Source organism: Pantherophis guttatus, chromosome 7 (assembly GCF_059756535.1).
Source record: "Pantherophis guttatus breed Tessera chromosome 7, ASM5975653v1, whole genome shotgun sequence".
NCBI lineage: Eukaryota > Metazoa > Chordata > Lepidosauria > Squamata > Colubridae > Pantherophis > Pantherophis guttatus.
The window spans coordinates 82,694,165-82,721,262 of NC_142069.1; the positions used below are offsets into that span (position 1 = coordinate 82,694,165).

The 27,098-nt window shown below is 46.4% G+C and overlaps 1 protein-coding gene across 4 annotated transcripts; it reads right to left on the reverse strand.

The window, feature by feature from the left end:
* PTHLH (parathyroid hormone like hormone) lies at positions 1–26,330 on the reverse strand. 4 transcript variants are annotated; one of them, XM_034440412.3, is made up of 4 exons: positions 26,045–26,330; positions 21,112–21,245; positions 7,729–8,133; positions 1–537 (listed from the first exon to the last, which is right to left on the reverse strand). In XM_034440412.3, exons 1-4 carry the CDS (start codon positions 26,057–26,059, stop codon positions 528–530), a joined length of 564 nt encoding a protein of 187 aa, XP_034296303.2. In that variant the 5' UTR covers positions 26,060–26,330; the 3' UTR covers positions 1–527. The 4 variants fall into 4 exon arrangements, with proteins under 4 accessions (XP_034296303.2, XP_034296305.2, XP_087730430.1 ...); XM_034440414.2 differs by lacking the exon at positions 26,045–26,330 and adding an exon at positions 22,780–24,277; XM_087874304.1 differs by lacking the exon at positions 26,045–26,330 and adding an exon at positions 21,709–21,779.
* Positions 26,331–27,098: the final 768 nt, after the last annotated feature.

The window sequence follows — 27,098 nt, forward strand, 5'->3', positions numbered from 1 at the left end:
TTATTTTAATTAGATTACATTTTATTGGAGGCTTTTGTGTTTCTTTTGTTTTTTTAACAATCGGTAAAAAATACGGCCGTTTTTTTATATATGTATGGAAGGAAAAAAAATCATTTTTTTGTATAATTGTCCTTGGCAACTCATTAAATCCAATCCAAAACCAGGAGTAGTTTATTTATGTCTTATCAACATAAGACATAATGTATATCTAAAGTGCATTATGTTACAAAATATATATAGATATATATATAGAAAGTCAGCAGCACCAAGATAAAAAGTTCATGGAAATAAATACATTATTCAACACAATAAATTATGGTAAATGTGACAACAAGAATTGTCAAAGTACAAAATTTCCCTCCCAGTATTATTCACAATGTTCAAATGTGCAGCTTTGGAGAACATCTGCAGCCAAGGTTTTATTTTTGAATCATTTACAATATTTACAGATAATAAATACTTTCCATATGTTCACAATTACAGAACACTTGAGTTAAGTTTTCCAAAAAAAATCTTAGCGGAGGATGTCAACGCCTCCTGCGAAGGAAAGACAAAAAAAGGAGAGAATTATTTTCCCATACAATTAACTGGACACATTAATAGTCTCATCAAAACATTCTGGTTCTCTTGGAAGAGTTGATGGACAACATACAATCATTCCAAGAATTTCAGGCCAGCTAGTCTCTTGTGTTCATGATTGTCAGTACAAGGAAATTAATAAAGCACAGTGTGATGGAAAATATCTTCCAAGAAGTGGTTTCTTTGTGGGTGAGAGCATCCACACACATATAGACATAGATGATTAGGGGATTGGAGGCTAAAAAATACGAAGAACGGTTGCAGGAACTGGGTATGTCTAGTCTAATGAAGAGAAGGATCAAGGGTGACATGATAGCAGTCTTCCGACATCTAAGGGGCTGCCACACGGAAGAGGGAGTCAACCTATTCTCCAAAGCACCTGAAGGGAGTACAAGAAACAAGTGATGGAAACTAGCCAAGGAGAGAAGCAACCTGGAATTGAGGAGAAACCTGACAGTCAGGACAATTAATCAGTGGAATGGCTTTCCTTCAGAAGTTGTGGGTGCTCCATCACTAGGGGCTTTTAAGAAGAGACTGGACAGCCATTTGTCCAGAATGGTATAGGGTCTCCTGCTTGAGGAAGAGGGTTGGGCTAGAAGACCTCCCAAGTATCCCCTTTCTCATCTCATCTCATCTCATCTCATCTCATCTCATCTCATCTCATCTCATCATCTCTTCTCTTCTCTTCTCTTCTCTTCTCTTCTCTTCTCTTCTCTTCTCTTCTCTTCTCTTCTCTTCTCTTCTCTTCTCTTCTCTCCTCTCCTCTCCTCTCCTCTCCTCTCCTCTCCCCTATCCTCCCCTCCCCTCTCCTATCTATTGTGTTTAGATTAACATGCTTAACCTGGCTACTGAAGTCACTCAGTGTTTGGGCACATTACATTATACCATAAACTAATAGCACTTATAGCGATAGCACTTAGACTTATATACTGCCCTATAGTGTTTTACACACTCCCTAAGCATTTTAGAGAGTCAGCATTATTTGCATATTGCCCCCAACATCTTGAGTCCTCAATTTACCAATCTCGAAAGGATAGAAAGTTGAGTCAACCTCGAGTCCCATCAGGATCGAACTCCAGGCTGTGAGCAGAGTGAGCCTGCAATACTGCATTCTAACCCCATGCACCACCAGGGCTCCTCATGGAATGGCCTTGATTTGAATCACAATCAATGAACTAAGAAACAGAACCAGTCCCAAACTTAACATGGCTGCAGCCACCAGATCTTTCACCGATCTGGTTAAACATGTTGCACAAACATGGTCCTTCCCAAACAGTAATTAAGCACCGTATGGGTCACATTTTAGATCACACGTTAATAATGCTCCGTGGAAGGTAGCCTAGAATTAGATGTGGACCAAAGGATTAAGAACATCTGGAAAAAGAAACCTGATAATTTAAAAGTGTACTCTTAACTCTACCAGCGGGCAAGAATAGCTACAAAGCTGAAAAAAAAATCTAAAAATATAAACCAGGCTGCTAAACTTCTCTGCATATTTGTTGGGTTTTGTTTTCTCTGCCTGGTGGTACTTATTTGTGTTCAAAGTCCGTCTCATCTTGTGTTCCAGACTTGTCATTACAAATGAGAATAGATCTGACGAGGGTCTTGGAGGCTGAATTCTGTGATGACTAGTTAAAGGAATTGGTGTATTTAGCATACAGAAGGTAAGGCTTTGGGTGGGGAGCCATGACCGAAGTCTTCCAGTTCATGGCCTTCGACTACAACTAGGAAGAAGGTCTGGCTTTATTCTCATAGTGTCCAGGTATAAAAGGCAACAGGTGAGAGCTTTGCAGAGGAAGTTCCAATCAGGATGACCATGATGAAAGCTATTAAGCGGGGGAACAGTGAGTCACCCTTATAGCATCATGATGGCTTCATCATCAAAGGTTTTCCAAACCAAGCTTGAATAGGTGTTTGAGATGATTTGAGGGTCCCTGCCTTAGGCAAGAGGCAATTGGTCTAGAAGAAGTAAAACACAGAATAACAGAGTTGGAAGGGACCTTGGAGATCTTCTAGTCCTGTGATGGCGAACTTATGGCACGCGTGCCACAGGTGGCACACGGAGCCATGTCGCCTGGCATGGCAGCTCAGCTCCGGCGCACGCATTTTCAGGCCTTCTGGGTCCACCAGAAGTAGGGAAACAGGCTGTTTCCTGCCTCCGGAGGGCCTGGGTGGGGGATGCGGAAGGCCCGTTTTTCTTTCTCACCTGGCTCCAGATCCCCTCTATGCATCTGGGGAGGGCGAAAACAGCCTTCCCCACCCCCTCGGAGGCCCTCCGGAGGCCCGAAATGGCCCGTTTTCCAACTCCCCAAATGTGAAGAGAGGATCTGGAGCCAGGTGAGAAAGAAAAACGGGCCTACTGGGCCATCGCATGCCAGGAGCGGGGTGGGGTGCACAAACCTCCCCCGCCCCCCCCCTTCCTGGCACACAATGGCAAAAAGGTTAGCCATCACTGTTCTAGTCCAACCTCCTGCCCAAGCAGGAGACCCCTATATCATTCCAGACAATGATTGTCCAGTCTCTTCTTGAAAGCCTTTGGTGATGGAGCACCCACAATTTCTATAGGCAAGCTATTGCACAGGTTCGCCTGGTGCATCAATTGCGACCCTACTTGGATCAGGAGGCTCTCCTCACAGTCACTCATGCCCTTGTCACCTCACGGTTAGATTATTGCAACTCGCTCTACATGGGGCTACCCTTGAAAAGTGTTCGGAGACTGCAGCTGGTCCAGAACACAGTCACGCGAGCTGTTGTGGGTGCACCTAGGTACACCCACATTACACCAATTCTCTGCGAGCTGCACTGGCTCCCTATTGGTCTCCGGTCACAATTCAAGGTGTTGGTTATTACCTTTAAAGCCCTACATGGCTCAGGGCCAGGGTATCTTCCAGACCGCCTTCTACTGCATAGTTCCCAGCGACCGGTAAGATCCCACAGAGTTGGTCCCCTCAGGGTCCCGTCAGCTAAACAATGCCGGCTGACAGGCCCACGGGGGAGGGCCTTCTCTGTGGCTGCCCCAGCTCTCTGGAACCAGTTACCTCCTGAGATCTGGACCATCCCCACCCTATTGGCCTTCGGAAAAGCGGTGAAGACCTGGCTCTTCCGGCAGGCCTGGGGCCGTTGATCTCGCTCTTGTGATCTGGCAAGATCTGGCCATGAATGGCGTGAATGAGTTTTTAATGTTTTTTAATGTTTTTAATTTTTCAATGTTTTATATATGGTTTTTAAATGCATTGTAAGCCGCCTTGAGTCTTCAGAGAAAGGCGGCATACAAGTTGAACTAATAAATAAATAAATAAATAAATAAATAAATAAATAAATAAATAAATAAATAAATAAATAAATAAATAAATATTCCATTGGTTGGTTGGTTGCTCTTAACCATGAATAATTTTCTCCTTAGTTCTAGATTCTTTCCTCTCCTTTGTTAGTTTCCATCCATTGTTTCTTGCCTTACCTTTTGCTGCTTTGGAAAATAGGTTGACCCTCCCCCCCTTCATCTTTGTAGGAACCCTTCAAATATTGCAAAACTTTCTAGTTCTAAGTTTATATGACTTTTGTTGGGTACATTTTAGAATGACGGGTTCTAAAAGGACTGATGATGTTACTTAATTTGGTAGTGAAACATCTGCAAGAAAAGCCTCAAGGACCCTTCATTTCAACCCTGAGTTAGAAATATTCTCCTTTATCAGAAAGGCATGTTTCCACATCTGGATGGCCACCTCCCTGCCCATTTTAGCAAACTTATTCCCAAGACTTGTTGATCAATGCATGGTTTGCAAATGGAGGACTGGAGTCTACGCTGGTTGAATAAGATCTTCTGAAGGATGTGGATGAGATACAGAGAACGCTAAATTATATCAGTGTTTTTTTTTTTTTATAACAGTTGATATCCTTGCTAGGCCTGGGGCCTAGGTTCTCACACCTGACTGTAGCTTGAGGGACCGTGTTATCCTGCCAAGCGCACCCAAGACAATCCTCCAAAGATGACTCTTATCTAGGAATCCATGGGAAGTTGGATGAAACAACAGATAGCAAACTTTGAGGTGTTTTGTAATCCTCTTGCTTTTATCTTGTTTTTCTTCAGTGATGTAAACGGAACTGGGGTTTAATTTGGCCTACGCCGGGGGGATTCCTAAATTAAACGTGTAGTTTGCACTCCTGACAGTGCTAGCATTTTTGGCAAATATACGATACAAGTAAATGTATTTGGCCTATGTAACAAGGGCGTATAAAAAGGCATTCCAGATAGCTGCGACATTAATGAAATTCCCTTTCCACAACAAACATCTCAAGATTTGGAATTTACTAACTCGGTATGAGCTGACCTATCACACTCTTAGTTTATACCGATGTTTCTCAAGCTTGGCAGCTTGAAGAGGTGTGGACTTCAACTTCCAGAATTCCCCCAGGCAGCAAATCTGAGAATTGAAGTTCACATGTCTTCAAACTGTAAAGATTGAGAAATGTCGGTTAATATGAAGAACGAAGCAAAATTTCATTGCACCAGTGGTGGGTTTCAATTTTTTTTACTACCGGTTCTGTGGGTGTGGCTTGGTGGGTGTGGCTTGGTGGGCGTGGCAGGGGAAGGATACTGTAAAATCTCCATTCCCACCCCAATCCAGGAGAAGGTTATGGCAAAATCCCCATTTCCTCCCGATCAGTTGGGACTCGGGAGGCAGAGCATAGTTGGGGCCGGGGCCAGTCAGAGGTGGTATTTACCGGTTCTCTGAACTACTCAAAATTTCTGCTACCGGTTCTCCAGAACTGGTCAGAACCTGCTGAAACCCACCTCTGCATTGCACCTATGTTCAGCTAAGGATATTCGGTACCCATAAGACATGAGAACTGGTCACTCATGACCACAGCCAATGTAGGAAATGTGTCAGGCCTGGAAGCCATATTTTGTATTAGGCCTTCAGACCTGTCAGGTTTACTACTGTGGGAAACTGGGAGGGGGGATTGTATGGAGCATGGGTGATGTATAGTCATAATAACATTCCTTTCTCAAGAAGTCAAGGACACCTGGAGAGATAGTCTAATGATAGCAAAATACCAATGCTAGAAGAAGAGTATCAACTTCGATTTCATTGAGGGCCGCATTAGGGTTGTGTTTGACCTGGGGGGGGGCAGGTGGGCATGGCCAGGATGGGCGAGGTCAGCTTGATGTCACTCGTGTCAGCCCTCTGCCAGTGGGCCCCGTTTTGGGCCACAACAGCCTCCTGCAGCCCTCTGCCAATGAAAACAGAGCTTGGAGGGGTGCATGCAGCCCCCCCGGCAGTGGTGGGTTGCCTCCGGTTCGGACCGGTTCGCAAGAACCGGTGGTAAAACTGGCGGGAGGCTCCGCCCACCGCCCTGGATGTCATCATCGGCGATCTGCGCATGCAGATCCTGTTGCGAACTGGTAGTAAAGGTAAGTAGAACCCACCGCTGACCCCTGGGTCATGTTTTCAGCCGTGATGGCCTCCTGCAACCCTTTGCCAGTGAAAAGGAGAGCTGGGGGGACCATATGTGGTCCCCCCGAGCTCTGTTTTCACAGGCAGAGGGCTGCAGGAGGCCGTTGCAGCTGAAAATGGAACCTGGGAGGGCTGCGTGCGGCACTCCTGAGCTCCATTTTTGCTGGCAGAGGCACCGCGGGCTGGTCCTTTGCTGTTTTCAAGGTGCCCTCTCGGGCCAGATCTAAGCACCCCAGTGGGCCAGATGTGGCCCGCGGGCCTTGAGTTTGACACCCCTGTTCTAGAAGGTTCGTGGTCGCCATTCAATACCACCAGCTACCCTTGAAATCAGTTCAGCTCTGCAAATTTCTCCTGTTTTAATGCTTTTGGAAGGTTATCTTGAATCTCTTAAGGGTGAGAAGAGTCAGCGTGTACCCAAACAACAGGTCAGCGTGTGAGAACTTCACGCAACTGGAAGGGTCCAAGCTGTACAGGCTGACTCTGTTGGGCGATTTGAACTGTCACATGGGAAACCTCAAATGCAAATTCTGCACAGCGATTGCCAGAAAGCCAAAACTGGCCAGATTTTCTGGCAATTAACATTAAGTGTCGATAATTCGTTGTCATTATTATTTCAGAAAATGATCTTATGGAATTGTAAAGGTGCATCTCTCTCTCTCTCTCTCAATTTTATTAAAAAAAAAAACTTTTATTAAAAGTTTTAGACAAAACTGCAGCTCTCAAGGTCTTACTTCCTTGAAAACTCCCTGTCCTACACAGTGGTGGTGGGTTTCAAATTTTTTTACTACCGGTTCTGTGGGTGTGGCTTGCTGGGCATGGCGTGGCTTGGCGGGCATGGCAGGGGAAGGATGCTGTAAAATCTCCATTCCCTCCTCAATCCTTTAAAGCTTTAAAGACCTTCCTATTTCGGCAAGCTGGGCTGGCTTAAAATTTTAAATGGGTTATTTTAAGGGTAATGGGTTTTTAAATTTGGGGAATGTCAATTCGATTTAATTCGGTTTTAAATTATTTTAAATTTTATATTGTATGTATTTTAATTCTGGCTGTTCACCGCCCTGAATCCTTCGGGAGAAGGGCGGTATACAAATTTAAATAATAAATAAATAAATAAATAATCCAAGGGAAGGTTACTGCAAAATCCCCATTTCCTCCCAATCAGCTGGGAGGCAGAGAATAGATGGGGGCGGGGCCAGTCAGAATTTTTACTACCGGTTCTCCGAACTACTCAAGATTTCCGCTACCGGTTCTCCAGAACTGGTCAGAACTTGCTGAAACCCACCTCTGATCCTACGGGATGATTTTCTCTACCCTTGAAATAACTTTTCAGAATTTTTCAGCAGCTGGAACTGAAATAAGAAGTCCTTATGACAGAGATGTCCAGCCTTGACCACTTGAAGGCCCATGGACTCCATCTCCCAGAATTCCCCCAGCCAGCCTAGGGGAATTCTGGGAGTTGAAGTCCACAAATCTTAAAGTGGCCAAGGTTGGACAGCCCTGACTTATGGCTTTGGCAGACATGACATAGAGACACTGTCCATGTTCTCTCCTGAGATTAAAAGCAACTCAAGATTTTCCTTGGGTCTCCACCGTTAAGGACACAAGTAAACTTAACCTTGGTGCAACATTATAACAGCAGAATAGCTGGACCTTACTTTTTTTGGACGGACACACCTGGAACATGAGTCCTTCTTACCTTGTCTTAATAGGTGCAACACGCAAGATGTCCATCCCACTGCCAGACCCTTTTAAGCTGAGCCAGGCTGAACGAATTCGCCTCTTCTTCTTCTCTTGATCCTTACGTTTCCCAGGTTTTCCTTTTTTCTTCTTTCCGGGGGTCTTCAGGGGCTGCTCCTTGTACGGTTGTGTCTTGTTGGTCTCCTGGGTCAGGTTCTTGCCTTCGTCATCGATGCCAAAGCGGAGCGTGTAGCTTTTAGCAGGAACCACAGCAGGTTTTGGGTTGGGCGATACCTCTGACATGCCACGAATCTCAGCCGTGTTCACCCCTTCGATGAGGTTTTGCAGGAAGTGACGCCTTCGGGTGTCTTGCATGGACTTCCCTTTGTCGTGAAGGAGTTGGTATTCGGCGACCGTCCTTTTGCTGTTCGAAAAAGAAAAAGAAAAAAAGCAAATCCAGACATTAATGGACATGACAGGATGTCCATTCATTCATCCATTCATTATGGCCGCCACAATATTTTAAAAAAAGATGTTTAGTTTAACTTTTATTGTCATTGTATGTATATACACAGTATACCCATACAACGAAATTCACTTAACACTTTAAGACCAGGCCCAACACACCAGAGGTTACTGACCAGTTCTGGAGAACCGGTAGCGGAAATTTTGAGTAGTTCAGAGAACCGGTATTAAAAATTCTGACTGGCCCCACCCCCATCTATTCTCTGCCTCTCAAATCCCAGCTGATCGGGAGGAAATGGGGATTTTGCAGTAACCTTCCCCTGGAGTGGGGACGGAATGGAGATTTTACAGTGTCCTTCCCTTGGATTGGGGACAGAATGGAGATTTTACAGTATCCTTCCCTTGCCACTCCCACCAAGCCACACCCACCAAGCCATGCCACACCCACCAAGCCACACCCACAGAACTGGCAGTAAAAAAATTTGAAACCCACCACTGCAACACACATAACAATTCCCAAACACACCCCCACCCACCATAAATTCCCCGCCCCTGAACCACCCAAACATCTACACAACAGACCAAGTAATGCTGTCCCACAACTCACTGATGGTGGCCCTTTCGTTCATTGTTGAGTGCAATTATAGCTCTGGGATAAAAACTATGTTGAGACTCTAGTACAAAGAAGATGATTAGGGGAGACTAAAACATATTTAAAAAAAACCACAATTGGTGGAATTGGGTATGTCTGGTTTAATGAAAAGAAGGACTAGGGGAGACATGAGAGCAGTGTTCCAACATCTCAGGGGCTGCCACAAAGAAGAGGGAGTCAAGCTATGTCCAAAGCACCTGAGGGCAGGACAAGAAGCAATGGATGGAAACTAATCAAGGAGAGAAGCAACCTAGAACTAAGGAGAAATTTCCTGACAGTTAGAACAATTAATCAGTGGAACAACTTGCCTCCAGAAGTTGTGAATGCTCCAACACTGGAAGTTTTTAAGAAGAGGTTGGATAACCATTTGTCTGAAATGCTATAAGGTTTCCTGCCTGAACAGGGGTTAGACTAGAAAACCTTCAAGATCCCTTCCAACTCTATTATTCTGTTATTTGTTGAGCCTGTTCAAAAAAACCCCAGTCTTCTCTTTGTACAGCATAATCGCCACAGCAAGAGTCCAGCATATTCCACATTTTCTCTGGAATCAAACTTTTTAGCTATTCCCTACCGTGGCAGAAAAGCTGAATTTGAAATAGTTTGCTAGGAAGCTGGTATATGACCCACTGCTGTAACCATGGATGCCAGTAGTCCTTGACTTACAAACTTTTCTTCGGTGAACTTTTGAAGTTACAACAGCACTGGGGAAAAAAAATGACTCATGATTGTTATTCAGACTTATGACCGTTGCATCATTCCCATGGTTTACATGATCAAAATTCAGGTGGTTGGCAACTGACTCATACTTATGACGGTTGCAGTGTCCCGAGGTCATGTAATCATCTTTTGCGAGCAAAGTTCATTGGGGAAGCCAGATAACAATCATGTTACTAGCTTAAGAACTGCAGTGACTCCCTTAACAACTGTGACAAGGAAGGTCGTAAAACAGGGCAAAACTCCCTTAACAACTTTCTCGTTTAGCAACAGAACTTTTGGGCTCAGTTGTGGTTGTAAATCGAGGACTATTTATAATTGCTAGGATGGTTGGGGACTATTGTGGCCCATACGCGGCCTGTGCAGCTAGTAGCTGATTCCGACAGCGAGGAGGCTGGTGTGGTGCTGCGCCAGCAGCCTGTGCAGCTGGCTCTCGAGTCAGACAATGAGGAGGCTGGAGAAGATGTGGTGCCAGAGGCGGGAATTCAGCCAGGGCCTTCAGAACCTCCAGAAGCTCCTATACGTGAAGAGGAAGAAGAGGAGGAGCCTCTTCTTCATGCACGGGCACACAGAGCTGCCAAAAGGCAGGAGTGGTTCCTCAGGAGGAGGTCTCCTCGAGAGTGGAACTAATTGGCCACTCCCTTAGCCTATTTAAGGAAGGACAACAACTGAGGCAATTTGCAGGGAACAACTTCATTCACTCTCCTTCGCATCCTGATCTTAGTTCTCTTATCAGCTTCCTGCAAATTGCTTCTGGGCTTTCTGCCAACCATAGTAAGATTACGATTATTTATTCTTTGGATTCTTGTAGGCTGTTAAGAAAGTTAATTAACAGCCTTTATTTGAAAAAGACTGATTTAATTTAGTAAACTAAGGTTTGTACAGACTTTGTGTGTGCTGCGTTCTTTGAGGTCCATAGCTGGGGCAGAACAGGGACCTTCAGCCTTCAGATCAGTGTTTCTCAAATAATTACAATATGTGGATAGGGAATTCTGGGAGTTGAAGTCCAGATATGTTAAAGTGCTCAAGGTTGAAAAGCAGGACTTCAAATCAGCTTGTTTAACAAAAAGAAATCAATTGATAGAGATGATCTTGGACCAAGATTAGCTACAACTCAAGTCCAAAACCACATTGGTGATTGGTCAACACTCTCCACTTGTTAAACAACAACAACAACAACAATCCAGCTCCTCCACATTTTAAGCCTTTTAAAGAAGCCACTCACAAATCTAGAACTGAATTTTCCAAGTTACACCAGGAAAAGGCCCGTACAGTAGATACACTGATTCTTAAGCAGCCTTGAAGCTATTTCAGAAATGAGCTGGTTCCATTAGCTTTGAAGACATGTTACATTCAAGTTCGCCAAAGAAAGGTGTAGAAATCATAAAGTCGGGGGAAGCGTATAAATGGAAATGATTAGAGGTGTTTGGATAAATATGGACAACCTCTATGTTCATAGTGGGCGCTGCATGTTCTAGATGAGTTTTCAAATTTTGCTAAGTGAGCTGCAACCTAGAATTAAGGTGTTGTTTCCGAGTTTCCCCCAATCTGAGGACCAGCTAAATACACTGCATGACCTAAACATCTAAAGAGATGCCTCCAATTCCAATATGTTAGTTGTCTTTTATAAATTGAAAATATCCATCCCTTTCTTTTTCCACCAGCAAGCAAACTCTTGATGCACCTAGCTTTGGAAGACGTTTTTCTCCATAGTTGTCTGTGATTGACTGCTCCTGGACACACAGTTTTTGACAGATGGGTTCTAGATCGCTAAATGGAAAGGCTCCTTCAAGTTGGGCTCAATTCCAGGTGACTCTTTAGTTTTCTTGATACAGAAGATCGTTGCCATTGCCTTTTCTTTTACAGACTAAGCTAAGCTTTGGATATTCCTAGTAGTCTTCTCCCAAATTCTCTTCCTGCTTCACTTTCGGAGATCAGCTATTTGCTGTAGATCAAGATCACATCACTCTGCTAAACAGCTAATTCCCACAACACTGTCAAACCATTTACTAAGACTGTATTACTATTCTTCTTCTCATCCTTCCTATTACCTATCTCCTTTTCTACCTAGGACGATAACCTTGTTGCTTGCATCTTTATGATTTATGTTGTTTTATTTAGATTCCTGGTATGATTTTGATTGCTTATTTAGTATCCTATGACTATCACTAAGTCTTGTATCTTATGATTCATGATGAATGTATTTATGACGACTACGATCATGATTTATCACTTATCTCTTTTATATACACTGAGAGCTTATGCACCGAAGACAAATTCCTTGTGTGTCCAATCACACTTGGCCAATAAAGAATTCTATTCTATTCTATTCTATTCTATTCTATTCTATTCTATTCTATTCTATTCTATTCTATTCTATTCTATTCTATTCTATTCTATTCCATTCCATTCCATTCCATTCCATTCTATTTTCTATTCTATTTTCTATTCTATCCTTTTTTCTATTCTATTCTATTTTTATTCTATATTCTATTCTATTCTTTATTCTATTCTATTTTTGATTCTATTCTATTTTTGATTCTATATTCTATTCTATTCTATTTCTTATTCTATTCTATTTTTTATTCTATATTCTATTCTATTCTATATTCTATTTTTTATTCTATATTCTATTCTATTCTGTTTCTTATTCTATTCGATTCTATTTTTTATTCTACATCCTATTCTATTTTTTTTCCTATATTCTATTTGATTCCATTTTCTATTCTATTTTCTATTCTATTTTTTATTCTTTATTCTGAATATAGAATAAAATAAAATCTGGATTTGTCTGAAATAGTATAGGGTCCCCTGCTTGGGTGAGGGGTTGGACTAGAAGACCTCTAAGGTCCCTTCCAACTCTGTTATTCTATTCTATTCTATTCTATTCTATTCTGTTCTGTTCTGTTCTGTTCTATTCTATTCTATTCTATTCTATTCTATTCTATTCTATTCTATTCTATTCTATCCTATTCCTATTCCTATTCCTATTCCTATTCCTACTCTACCCTACCCTACCCTACCCTACCCTACCCTACTCTACTCTACTCTACTCTACTCTACTCTACTCTACTCTACTCTACTCTACTCTATTCTACACTACACTACACTACACTACACTATACTATTCTTTCTATTCTATTCTAATTATTAGGGTTTCTAATCAGTGACAGGGTTAATAGGACTCACGTCATCTCAATACCTTTCTTCTCCAGGCACATTTTAATACCATCTTGATGTTTACATCATTGACAGGTATGATCTGCTCGAGCTTTCTCAATTTTAGGATAGTTAAGCAATGGGGTTTTGCAATCAGTTCATACTGGAAGAACAAGGATGACAGAGAACTATAGTCCGGAAAACAAAACAAAACATTGTGGTCCAGCAGCCGATCCTGGGAAATAATTACTGATGGGAAAATGTGTGTCTTGGCCCTCAGGGTAAGGTGGATGCATTGTCAGCTGCAGGAATAAAATAACAAGTGGGTTTGTAGATTATTCCACTGGATATCTGTCTGTCCTGTCCAGAATGTGCTAAGGCCATGATGGCGAAACTATGGCATGGGTGCCGCCATATCTGTGGGCATGTGAGCATTGCCCTAGCTCAGCTCCAGCACACATGCGCGTGCCGGCCAGCTGATTTTTGGACCTTCCGGGCCACCGGACATCGGGAAACAGGCTATTTCTGGATTCTGGAGGGCCTCCAGCAGGGTGGGAGGGGTCGTTTTCGCTCTCCCCAGGCTCCTAGAAAGCATCTAGCATCTTGCAAAAGAGGAATCAGGTGACCCTGGAACACTGCGAACCGTTATAAATGTGAACCAATGGCCAGGGTCCAGGATACCCATAATATCTTGGACATGTTGAAGGACACCAAACTCCTTCAGGTCAGTAAAATGAGGACCCAGATTGTTGGGGGGCAATATGCTGATTCTGTAAACCGCTTAGAGAGGGCTGTAAAGCACTGTGAAGCGGTATATAAGTCTAAGTGCTATTACTATTCCTTCCTTCCTTCCTTCCTTCCTTCCTTCCTTCCTTCCTTCCTTCCTTCCTTCCTTCCTTCCTTCCTTCCCTCCCTCCCTCCCTCCCTCCCTCCCTCCCTCCTTTCTCATGCTCCTTCCTCATGGTGCAGTGGTCAGAATGCAGTACTGCAGGCTAATTCTGCCCACTGCCAGCAGTTCGATCCTGACCGGCTCAAGGTTGACTCAGCCTTCCATCCTTCTGAGGTCGATAAAATGAGGACCCAGATTGTTGGGAGCAATATGCTGATTCTGTAAACAGCTTAGAGAGGGCTGTAAAACACTGTGAAGCGGTATATAAGTCTAAGTGCTATTGCTATTATATGATTTCAATGAAACGTGTCAAGGATAGAATGAAGCTATCTCAAAAGTCGTTGAATGTTGAACATAAACTTAAAGTTAAGTCAGTCCAAATAACTGATACAGAAGCAAGGTTATTACCACTCTCAGTCTCTTCTGGTTTATAATAGCAGCTGATATCAAAAATTGAGGCTGTATAACTTGATTAGTCAAGAGCTGAAATGTTATGGTGCAATCTGAGGTAACATATAAGGAGCCTTGCATCTGAAGAGATATCATAATATATTACAAAAACTTGGCATCCTATGTTAGAACGGAGCCTCTTAATAGCCAAGGGACAAATCTAAAAACTGGGAGGACCATAACTAAAATCTCACCAAGATTCTCTCTTCCTAATAATAATGCTGCTTATATTCCCTTCAGAATTATGCAGAGCATAGAGATGAGACATATAAATTCTTCTGAGCAGTTCAAGAAATGATATGTGTTTTCCGTGTTTGTTTCACGGCTCGTACATCCATGGAAATTATCCCAAATGTTAAAGAGAATGCATGAAAAAAAAAAACCCAACACCCTCTTGTAGATGTTGGCATCATTGGTCCGTGGTCTGCCCAGCAAAATGCCACTTCAGCCTAAACGAATGGCCTTTTCCCAGGGAGCTTGGCACAATCCTGATTAGTGGAAGATTGTTTAAAGTTTGTGGCATGAGCTAGTAGACAAACCACCTGGCTAGAAAGAGAGTTGATGTTCTCCATTTGAAAAAAAAGCATTCCAATGTTTTGGGGTGAAAATAAAAGGTGCTTATTAGACGCCTTGTAAAAAAAAAAGTAGCAGGAATCTGACTGTGTCCATATTGATGGGTGCACAGGAGCCCAATAAACTACTGGATGTGTTCTTCAGCTTAAAAAAAAAACTTCAGCAGTTATTCTGGAAGAATATCTTTATTCCTGCATTCTGGTTCATCTTACATATCCACCAGACCAGTGTTTCTCAACCTTTGGCAACTTTCAGATATGTGGACTATAACTCCCAGAATTCTGGAAGTTGTAGTCCACATATCTTAAAGTTGCTAAGTTTGAGAAATATTGCGCTAGACCAGAGGTCTTCAAACTTGGCAGCTTTAAGACTTGTGGACGTCAACTCCCAGAAGTCTCCAGCCAGCTATGCTGCGCTAGACAATCAGCTTTAAAATTACAGGTGCAACTTATGTCAATTCTGGATCTGTAGAACCTTTTTCTCATTGAGTTCCAACTGATCTTCAAAATGTGGCTTAAGCCAACCATTTATATGACACTCACCAGTGGTGAACTTCAGCCGGTTCTATCCGGATCGCGCGATCTGGTAGCGCTGGCGGTGGGAGGCTCCACCCACCCACCTGGACGTCATCACGTCCCGTTTTTGACCCTCTGCACATGCGCAGAAGACTCTGCGTATGCGTGGAGGAGGCACGTGCACTCACATTTATCAACCGGTACCGAACATAAGTGTATACCACCCCCTGACACTCATCCTATCCTTGTCCTTTGCTCGTTTAATTAAGGTTGCCACTCCCTTCTTTGAATGGATCAGCCTTTTGACAGGCTGAATATTTTGGTGCTGTATCATCTTCTTTTAATGACCCCATAATCCCTTGCGGGATGGAGGAGTCTGGGGAACTGAATGGAGTTAGCAGAGTGTTTACTGGCCGGATGCTTTTCCTGTCACCAGGGCGGAGTTTTGTTCAGTAGATATATTCTCACTGTGCCCAGAGAGAGTGATATCTGCCTCTACCTAAGATTGAACTCACAGCCTCCTAATTATGAGGCGAGGGCTCCACCTCTAGGCCACCGCACCGCTTCTCTTTTGGTGCTATTTTAGGCTATTTTATATCATGGTTCTCAAACCCTTTCTAGAGAGTCCTATTCATTTTTTCTCAAAATGTATTCACAATGTGAATAGCTCCTTTCTTCACCTGTTGAATTCTCGGCCATCTTGAACTCTGAATAAATTTGTAAACCTCCCGCTGCCCTATGATGCATACAAGTACCCCAAATTTCATTTCCACCCCCCTCTCTTTCTTACCCAGATAGCAATTAAAACCCACTTGATACTTTCTTTTTTTTTTTGCGATGAAAGGACTTTTCTCATTTTCAGTCTCTCATTCTACAAAAGATGTGTCCTTAATTTGAAACGGATTAATTGTTCTTGTCACAGGAGCCTCTGGTGGGGTTCTAAGAAGTTTCTAACTGTGCCAATAAATAAATGTCATGGTTAAAAATGGACTCATGCAAAATTCATTTGCAAGAAGGCAGTTTCGGGTAGTGGTTAAAAGCCACTGGACTAGATATTGGGAGTTCTAGTCCTGATTTAAACCCAACTAGATGACCTTGGGCTGGTCCCTATCTCAGCCTCCAGAAGAAGGCAAGAAAAAAGCTTTGTCAAGAAAACCACATGGATTTACCCATATAATTGCCAACAGTCAAGCTGACTCAAAGTCATCAATCAATCAATCAATCAATCCACTAATAAGAGAAAACAATATTCTTAACAGACCAATAGTAAATACATATTTCTCAATTAAGGCTCTCTATCAGACCATGTTACTAGATTACTGCTGTGGAACATATTCAATTTTTTACTTGTAAGTTACCTAGAATTGTTTGGGAGTGGAGTCACTTATAGTAGTGGCCAAAATTGTGGAAACCTTTCGGGAAAAGTGTATTTTCTAAAACTAGCTAATAACACCATTTTTGGGGGGAGTAGTACCATAAAATTATATATCAATGGAAAGATCATTTAATCAAGAATGTAATGCAATAACCTTTATGAAGGATTTGCTATTAGAATAGCGGTTACAGTATAAAGAAGACAAGTGAAACACGTAGAAAAAACAAGATATACAAAAATGATCACCATAGAAAAAAAATGAGATATACAAAAATTATCACCGGGTCAGTAAATACTCAGTTGGGTAACTTTTAGCATGAATTATACAATGTCTTCCCATGGAGGGAACCAAGTCTTTTAGTTCTGCAGCTATTCTAATGTGAAACCAAGATTGAATGAGGCTTCTATTAACTGGGTTTTATTGCTGGGTCATTTCTGAGTAAAGTTTCTTTACTCAGTTCCATAGATCTTCAATTGGGTTAAGATCTGGGCTATTCCCAGGCCATTCCAGCAGTGGAATAGGATTATCTTGAAACTCCAAAAAAAAAAAAAAAAGTGATGTTATTAGCCATGAAACCTCAAAAATACACTTTCCCCAAAAGGTTTCCACAATTTTAGCCACCACTGTATAAACAAAACTCAATTAACTGAATTCAGAAACTTCTCTGTTCCTTAGCATGAACATTTGGGTTGGGTTTTTTTTTTTAAAAAAATAAGTTTGTATCATAATACCTGATCCTATTCTCGAAGAGGAAAATTTTGTCTATAGATATTATCAAGCTACATGCTTCTTTTTTTAAAAAATGTACATGAAAAGTTCCTTTATCCAGCTATTCTAGTGGGGGCGCTGTTTAGTGACTAAACATGTTGCATCAGGATTAAGAATTATAATGAAGACAGAGGTAGCATCGGTGTGCCATGACTTCAGTCAAAGGGGGTGGCCTCAGAGCCCCCATTCCTTAAGGGAAGTTTGGAAGGAGACTAAGTACAAAGGGAGAGGGGGAAAATCTCTTTGCCACCCTCACTTAAGAAGACTAAGTTCAACCATGCCAACGGCTCTCATTCCCCCCTTTGGTAAAATGATAAAAAGAGATTATTTGTTGTTCAGGGTTGAACTATAAGGGTCATTGGTGCTCTCCAAACTTGGTTATTTTCTCACAGACGTTTTATTACCCAATTAGGTAACATCATCAGGGCAAACCAATCTCAGAGTCCCCAGAAATAAAAAAAAAAAATCCCAATTCCATCTCATGCTTTCAGGCAGCAGAAGGCAAGCTCCTAACCATTTTGCAAACGTCTGTTGTGGGGGAGACGCAGGAATTACACAGACGGTAGTACAGTGAGACTAAAGAGCCTGCAGTACAGTGGACTAAAGCACTGTTATTAACATCTGCTGCTTGCAATTACTGCAAGTTCAAATCTCACCAGGCTCAAGGTTGACTCAGCCTTCCATCCTTTCAAAGGTAGGTAAAATGAGGACCCAGATTGTGGGTGCAATAAGCTGACTTTGTATAAATATACAAAAGTATGAAGGCTATTGCTTAATGCATTGTAAGCCACCCTGAGTCTCCGGAGAAGGGCGGCATATATATTAAAGCAAAAAAAAAAAAAAGACGCAGGAATATTCCCCGCCAATCTACCGAGAGGCCCTTAAGATAACTTGCTACAGGGACCAAATCTTCTTTTAAAAATCCACCTCTTTGTTTCCTTCCTCCCATCCACCTCTTGTAACCGTGAGGAGAAGTGAGAACTGGAGAAGTCTGAGCCGAATCGCCAGAGTGGATTAACGGGTGGGAAGAAATACAGCATTTCTAAAAATAGCACCCAGAAGACTGAAAAGTTTTTTGGTTTTTTTTGGGGGGGGGGAAGTGTTTTCGCTATCCCTTTCGCTAGAGGTCCCTTCCCAGTTCTGCAATGAAAAACTGCCTGACCCCAAACCAGAGGCAGTTAATGCCCATGCTAACATGCGGTGCGGTGAGCAATTTTGAGTGAAGGAGTTGAGAGTTTATGGTTTCTTGGCTGCCCAGAAGCACTCACACAAATTACTGTATACATTGTACCTTGAGTTCCCAGAGTTATAATTCACTCTCATGTACACAATCTTGAAAACCTCGTCCCCCACCCCCCCACGGTCTTGGGGCTAAACTGCCAATCCCCAAAGGGAAGATGGTTAACCAACCCTCGCTAAGCAGTGGTCACTCTTGACATCTTGATCTCCCGTGTAAGTTCAACAGAAATGGCTCTCTGTTCCTTCGCTCCCTCCTTCCTGTTTAAGGACTTGAGGAAGGCTACTGTACTTTACAGCACTGTTCAAACACCTTCTGCGTTTCCAAGTTCTTTGGCTTGCCTTGTGCCTTTCCCCCCCCCCCCCTACAATTTATCCTTTGTTTCCAAAATGCGGGTGGGTGGGTGGAAACCCTGCTAGGAAGTTATATTGCTCGGAGCCCCCAGCCCAATGGATGGATGCTGAGTTAGGCATCCATCCCAGTCAAAGCCAGATGTTCTTCGGGGGCAACATCTGACTTTCGGTTGGGTCTGTTCAAGAACAGGAGTTCAGCCTGTGGGTTTTCATTAAGGATGCGAAGGGAACCATTTCAGATTTAGAAGAGAGTTAGAAGAACTACTGTGGAGAAGTGGTGCATAATCCATACTAAAGTTTTACAGAACCTCATTCTAATCCGGAATATTTCACACCAAGGGAAAAGAATCAGTGCCAATCCCACCCAGGACTTTCTGCATTTGTGAGAACAAGCCGTAATTGGCGTTACCTAAGTTTGGGCAATGAAACGTCTTGCAAGAAAACAACAGAAGCTCAGAATACCACCAAGGACCCTTCACAAATTCGTCTCCAGAGAAAAGTTTGCTGAAGGTTGGCCTTTTTCCCTACTTTTCATTAGACTGTTCCGGTTCATCTCTTACAACCTAAGAGCCTTGGTAGTACAGGGGTTTAAGGCACCCTGTTATTAAGCTGGTTATTAAGACCAGCTGCCTGCAATTATTGCAGGGTTCGAATCTCGCCAAGGCTCAAGGTTGACTCAGCCTTCCATCCTTTCTAAGGTAGGTGAAATGAGGACCCAGTTGTGGGGGCAATAAGCTGACTTTGTATAAATATACAAAAGGATGAAGGCTATTGCTGAGCACATTGTAAGCCGCCCTGAGTCTTCGGAGAAGGGCGGCATATAAATCAAATTAAAAAAACAAAACAAAAACCTGTCACTTTATTTTCCCATCTTCCCCAATCCCCTAAAAAGAATAAAGTACAAGCGCAGAACTTCGGATCTGTGCATCCAGCATTGTGCGACAACACCGCAGGGTGGATGCATCGATCTGGTGAGTTCATCCCACAGCTCCAGTCATCCGACTGGTGTTATTATAAATAAGCACGGAGGGGCACTTGAGCATCCCAGACTCGGAGCTGTTCTCCTGTTTCTTCTCAGTCAACTGCCTCTTGGCTCTCTCCATCAGCGGTTTAACGCAAAAGCGGAGCGTTTTCATGCTCCTTGGCACAAACCTTCAACGGAGGGGTTGCAAAAGCCGTGATTTAAGCGCTGTGTATTTTCTCCCAGAGCGCTCTCCGCGTTTCTGGGATCCGTGCCAATGTGCCTATGGCCATCTTTTAGCATCCGAAGTCTATATAATATGCCTGCTATGGTAGTTTGTAATAAAAAGGCAATCTCCCAGCGCATGTAAACATGCCCACTTGAGGCTCTTCCACCCAACCCTCTCTCTCTCTCTGTCTCTGTCTCTCTCTCTGTCTCTGTCTCTCTCTGTCTCTGTCTCTCTCTCTGTCTCTCTCTCTGCCTCTCTCTCTCTCTCTCTCTCTGTCTCTCTCTCTCTGTCTCTCTCTCTGTCTCTGTCTCTGTCTCTGTCTGTCTCTCTCTCTGTGTCTCTCTCTCTGTCTGTCTCTCTCTCTGCCTCTCTCTCTGCCTCTCTCTCTGTCTCTCTCTGTCTCTCTGTCTCTCTCTCTGTCTCTCTCTCTGTCTCTCTCTGTCTCTCTATCTCTCTGTCTCTCTGTCTCTCTGTCTGTCTCTCTCTGTCTCTCTCACTCTCTCTGTCTCTCTCTCTCTCTCTCTGCCTCTCTCTCTCTCTCTCTGTCTCTCTCTGTCTCTCTATCTCTCTGTCTCTCTGTCTGTCTCTCTCTGTCTCTCTCACTCTCTCTCCTTCACACACTCCCCACGTCCTTTAAGGACAGCTATTGTTCTTTTGACACACGATACAAACAAGCGGCGCGACGGTCGTTTTTTGGCTCTCCGTTTCTCTAAAGATAAAGGCTACGGCCGCCAAGGAACCTTCCCAATTCAAAAAGTGAAGGGAGGCAGAGAAGAAAAGGGAGAATAAAAGTTTAAGAAGTTCAGGGTTGGTTGATGAAAGTCATCCTCTCTACCCGATCCGTTCTTTCATTCAATTGACCCCCTCGGATTTTTTTTTTTTTAAAAAAATATTTCAAGGAGGAAATAAAAATCCGAGTCCTTCTGAGCCAATCACTTCACGAGCTGAGCAAAGGACATTCACAAGGCTGCCCCGTCGGTTTTTGGAGTTTTTTTTGGCTACGGTGGGGTGTCTTAAAAGTCTCGGGACAGAGAAAGGAAGAAAAAAGAAGAGCGACTCACAATCGGCGTCCGTTCCCGTGGCCTTCCAGGGATCGGCCGGAGGACGGCAGGCAGTAACTCAGCAAAAAGACCACGAAACTCCACTGTTGGAAGTGTCTGGGGAACATGGTCGCTTTCCGGCGGATTTTCGGGACCTGCAAAGAGAAGTGGCGCTGAGCGAATGGAGCGGGACGCCAGGAAAACGGGAAGGTTTGGGGGGAGAGGGAGGGAAGGAAGGAAGGAGGGAGGGAGGGAGGGAGGGCGCCAGGCGTGGGCTCCCCGCCCCCAAACGCCAGCCAACCTCCCAGGCGTGGAGCAAGCAGGGAGCGCGGCGGAGGCGCGCGGGACGCCCCTTCGAGGAGGAGGAGGAGGAGGAGGAGGAGGAGGAGGAGGAGGAGGAGACCACCCTCCGGCCAGCACTCCCCATCCCATACCTTGCTCAGGTCCCCAGCTTCTGCCCGCTGCGCTTCTCAGCAGCTGCCTTTCTGCCTCCCTTCCTCCCTCTGGATCGCCACGGGATGGGGAGGAGGAGGAGGAGGAGGAGGAGGAGGAGGAGGAGGAGGAGGAGAGGGGGGGACGACCACCCTCCGGCCAGCAGGAGGACTCCCCATCCCGTACCTTGCTCAGGTCCCCAACTTCTGCCCGCTGCGCTTCTTAGCAGCTGCCTTTCTGCCTCCCTTCCTCCCTCTGGATCGCCACGGGATGGGGAGGAGGAGGAGGAGGAGGAGGAGGAGGAGGAGGAGGAGGAGAGTGGGGGACGACCACCCTCCGGCCAGCAGGAGGACTCCCCATCCCGTACCTTACTCAGGTCCCCAGCTTCTGCCCGCTGCGCTTCTTAGCAACTGCCTTCCTGCCTCCCTTCCTCCCTCTGGATCGCCACGAGATGGGGAGGAGGAGGAGGAGGAGGAGGAGGAGGAGGAGGAGGAGGGGGGGGCACGACGACCCTCCGGCCAGCAGGAGGACTCCCCATCCCGTACCTTGCTCAAGTCCCCAACTTCTGCCCGCTGCGCTTCTTAGCAGCTGCCTTCCTGCCTCCCTTCCTCCCTCTGGATCGCCACGAGATGGGGAGGAGGAGGAGGAGGAGGAGGAGGAGGAGGAGGAGGAGGAGGAGGAGGAGGAGAGGGGGGGACGACGACCCTCCGGCTAGCAGGAGGACTCCCCATCCCGTACCTTGCTCAGGTCCCCAACTTCTGCCCGCTGCGCTTCTCAGCAGCTGCCTTTCTGCCTCCCTTCCTCCCTCTGGATCGCCACGGGATGGGGAGGAGGAGGAGGAGGAGGAGGAGGAGAGGGGGGACGACCACCCTCCGGCCAGCAGGAGGACTCCCCATCCCGTACCTTGCTCAGGTCCCCAACTTCTGCCCGCTGCCTTAGCAGCTGCCTTCCTGCCTCCCTTCCTCCCTCTGGATCGCCACGAGATGGAGAGGAGGAGGAGGAGGAGGAGGAGGAGGAGGAGGAGGAGGAGGAGGAGGAGGAGGAGGAGGAGAGGGGGCACGACGACCCTCCGGCCAGCAGGAGGACTCCCCATCCCGTACCTTGCTCAGGTCCCCAACTTCTGCCCGCTGCGCTTCTCAGCAGCTGCCTTTCTGCCTCCCTTCCTCCCTCTGGATCGCCACGGGATGGGGAGGAGGAGGAGGAGGAGGGGGGGGGACGACGACCCTCCGGCCAGCAGGAGGACTCCCCATCCCGTACCTTACTCAGGTCCCCAACTTCTGCCCGCTGCGCTTCTTAGCTGCCTTTCTGCCTCCCTTCCTCCCTCTGGATCGCCACGGGATGGGGAGGAGGAAGAGGAGGAGGAGGCCAGCTTGGGATGCCAAGAAAAGAGCAGCCACCCCACTGATGCCCGCCTCCATTGGGCACTGGCCGCCCGGTTGGGTGCGTGGGGTGGACCACCCACAGCCCTTGGGGGAGAAGAGCCCAGGATCGGGCGACTCGGCCCTGTCACTCATGGGCAGACAGGCTGAACCCTGGCACCGGGGAAGAGGCTGCCCATCAGAGTTCGGTGTTCGAGGCGCACTCCCTGCCCGCAGAAATCTAGCGCAGCAGCGGCGGGTCCCGAGATCTTCCTTGCCTGATGGAGCCTCCCTGAGAGGCCAACGTTTGGGAAGGGGAGGGTTGAAGAGGGCAGAGTCCTCGAAGGGGGCAGAGTGGCTGCCAGGGTCCAGGTCGGCTGTACCCTCACCAGGCAACTGGAGCAGCCCACCACCACTAGCCTCGCCCTGCGCAGAATGATCGGGCAGGGAGAAACGACCTGGCCGTCCACGAATTGGGACTCCCACACCTCCGGAGTCTTTAGTCCTGCCTTCCCGGCAGGGGAACATGGAACCAAAGTCCCAAACCTCAGCACATCGACTCTGGGGAGGGGGTTGGTCAGGGCCCGCCTCGAATGTACGGCCACACCTTGCTCAGCCCTCCGGGGGTCCCCTCTTGCCAGCCAAGAATCCAAGCAAAAAGCAATGCTAGTCCATTGGGGGGGAGGGCGATGGGGGCCCCCCAGAACCCCCTCTTGTCATTCTTCCAATGGCCTCTACAAAAAGTATTGGGAGGACGGATCTACGCCCTTCCTCTACGCCCCCCACCCACCCACCCCCGGCCGCCAGCTGTGCTCAGCTGGAGACTGGCCAGTACCGGCCCCGTTCTTCCACGAGACTCGTCTGGCTGGGCTCCTCTGAAAATCCCTATCAGGGTGTCACGTCTAGGTCAGGGCGCCCTCCAAGTGAGACCCGGCAAACGAGGCCACGGCGAAGCACAGACTGCCCTCGCCGGGTGTCTGGGGGCGACGGGTGCGTGCGTGCGTGCGTGTGTGTGTGTGTAGGGGGTTTAGAGCAGGGGTGAAATCCAGCAGGTTCTAACAGGTTCTGAAGAACCGGTAGTGGAAATTTTGAATAGTTCGGAGAAGCGGCAAATACCACTTCTGGCTGGCCCCAGAGTGGGGTGGGAAAGGAGATTTTGCAATATCCTTCCCCCCCAGGAGAGGAGGGAACGGAGATTTTTGCAGTATCCTTCCCCCTGGAGTGGAGTGGGAATGGAGATTTTGCAATATCCTTCCCCTGCCACGACCAGAGAACCCGTAGGGAAAAATTTTGGATTTCACCCCTGGTTTAGAGACTTTGACTCTGAGGAGGTGCCAGCCCCCCCCCCCCACTCTCCACTTTTTTTTTAATTTGATTTATATGCCACCCTTCTCCAGAGACTCAGGGCGGCTTACAATGGGTTAAGAAATAGCCTTCATACTTTTTGTATATATTTATACAAAGTCAGCTTATTGCCCCCACAAACTGGGTCCTCAATTTACCTACCTTAGAAAGGATGGAAGGCTGAGTTGACCTTGAGCCTGGCGAGATTCGAACTTACAGTAATTGCAGACAGCTGGTGTTAATCAAAATGCTATCAGTCTGCTGAGCCACCAGGCCGTCCGGTCAAGCGCAGCCTGCTTGGCCTTTCAACAGGAGGACCGTTGAAGGGCCGACCTCTAATGCGGGAATGAGTGTATTGTGTGAAAGCTGCGGAGGTACAGCTGTTCTCTTGTCCCAAAGGTGTTTCCCCCCCCCCCCCGCAAAGGGGCAAGTGGTTTTTCCTTGAAGACGTTTCGCTCCTCCTCCCAGAAGCTTCTTCAGCTCTAACTGGATGGTGGGAGAATGGAAGGATTCTACTATCCAGTCAGAGCTGAAGAAGCTTCTGGGAGGAGAAGCGAAACGTCTTCAAGGAAAAAAAAATCCAGAAAATCCAATTCGAGACAATCCAATTTGGGACAGCCGTGACCTGCGTGACTGAGAATCTCCCTAGACGGCTGTTCTCTGTATTCAGCCCAGCGCGTCGTGAGAACGCAGCTCTCCAGCCTCCCCCAAAGAAACGGGGGTTTTCGGGCCTCAAACTTAATCTCTCGGAGCGCGTTCAGACGTTCCTTGCCTGGCTTCTCTGACCTAAGAGCAGCGCGCGTCCTTGAGCAAAGTCCCGAGAACTCGGAGGGGGCGGACGGGGGCTTTGCGATCTGCCCGACTTGCCGGTCGTGTGAACGCGGCCAAGGGACGAGTGTGCCTGGCAAGGAAGGACTGACACCCTCCCTTTAGTCCGGCCGGGCCGCCAAGACTGTTGGAGCTCTGGGTCTCCCGTTGGCAAAGACGACGGGACTGGGCTCATTGCCGCCCCCTAAAACGAATGATCTCTCTCAGCCCCCTCGCAGCGCCCACTCCATCACCCATCCATCCATTCCTTCATCCTTCGCTCCCTGGGTACCACTCGGCGCTGGCGACAGAAAGTTGAACAGTAACAGAGTTGGAAGGGACCTTGGAGGTCATCTAGCCCAACCCCCTGCTCACGCAGGAGAACCTGAGGAGCCTGGTGGCGCAGCGGACTAAACTACTGTTAAAGTAGTATTTAGCTGCCAGCTGCCTGCAATTACTGCAAGTTCAATTCTCACCAGGCTCAAGGTTGACTCAGCCTTCCATCCTTTCGAGGTAGGTAAAACGAGGACCCGGATTGTGGGGGCAATAAGCTGACTTTGTATAAAATAGAACACCGCTCAGGGGGGCCCAAAAAGCCCTACTAAGCAGGTATATACAAAAGTATGAAGGCTATTGCTTAATGCATTGTAAGCTGCTCTGAGTCTCCGGAGAAGGGCGGGAAATATAAATCGAACTAATACTAATATTAACACTAACACTAACAGTATTACTACTACTACTACTACTACTACTACTACTACTACTACTACTAATAATAATAATAATAATAATAATAATAATAATAATAATAACCTGTACTAGGAATTCGAACCACCGAACTGCCGATTTTTCTGATCGACAAGCTCAGTGTCTTAGCCACTGAGCCATCAACTTTCCCGAAAAAAACCACGTCTCCGAGCCGGGGTAGGGGAGAGGACTGAGAGTTTGGAAATCAATTAAGTCAAAACCGTGGGGACGGACGCGCACCCCGTTTTCCCTCCTCCAGCCTTCACCTTTTCCATGGCCATCCCTCCTCTTCCTCCTCTTCCTCCTCCTACTCCTCCTCTTCGTTGCGCGCTGGTCCCTTCGGAGCCCGCCAGGCAGGGCAGAGCAGGGCGTCTCTCCAAGGCTGGTGGGTTTCTTCCGCAGGGGGTCCTTGGGGGCGTCTTCTCTCCCCTCCTTCCTATCTCCAGAAAGGGACTCGGGAAGAGCAGGTGCGCCTCGTCGCTCCCTCTCGGAACTCACTGGAGGAGCCGGGCGGGATCCCGGGCTTTGTAGGACCCTGGCCGGGGGGGGGGGCTTGGGTGGGCGACCCCCTCGTCTTAGCCTTGAGAGGAACCGGCCCACGCACCCCGCTAGGTTCAGCCAATCGCGGTGCGAGGGAGGGGCTCCCACGCTGGGCCATTGGTCGAGGGATCGTGCGGGATCCTCCTTCGGATTTTCCACCTGTCTGCGCACCCGAATCCCGAGGGGGCGCGCATTCCCCGCAGGCTGCTGAGCTGCAAGATCGCGGTTCTGGAACTGCTCCGGGACTGAATCCTACTTAGACTCTGGAAAGGTCGGGAGGAAGCTTAGAGATCATCTAGTCCATCCCCCATCCACCATGCCCGGACGGGAATCCACCAGCACAGCCTCTCTGATGGAGAGCTAACAAACCGACCCCTTCCCCCTTTTTGGATATGGAGAAAGGGAGCCCCCTTTCAAAGCTTGGACTCGTGGCGTTGAGACTAACTCTGGGAGCCAACAGAGGGGGCCTCCCGAAGCGATGGGAGGGAGGCTCTAAATTTTGAAGCAGTGCAGTAGTAGTAATAATAATAATAATAATAATAAGAAGAAGAAGAAGAAGAAGAAGAAGAAGAAGAAGAAGAAGAAGAAGAAGAAGAAGAAGAAGAAGAAGAAGAAGAAGAAGAAGAAGAAGAAGAAGGACCCAGATTGTGGGGACAATAAACTGACTTTGTATAAATATACAAAAGTATGAAGGCTATTGCTTAACGCATTGTAAGCCGCCCTGAGTCTCCGGAGAAGGAGGGCATATAAATTAAAGCAAATAATAGTAGCAGTAGTAGT

Excerpts from the sequence above, each read along its gene's own strand:
- PTHLH (XM_034440412.3), bottom strand. Across the intron at positions 8,134-21,111 it reads CACGGGAACGGACGCCGATT|CAAAAGGACGGTCGCCGAAT; the intron begins GTGAGTCGCTCT and ends TTTTTCGAACAG.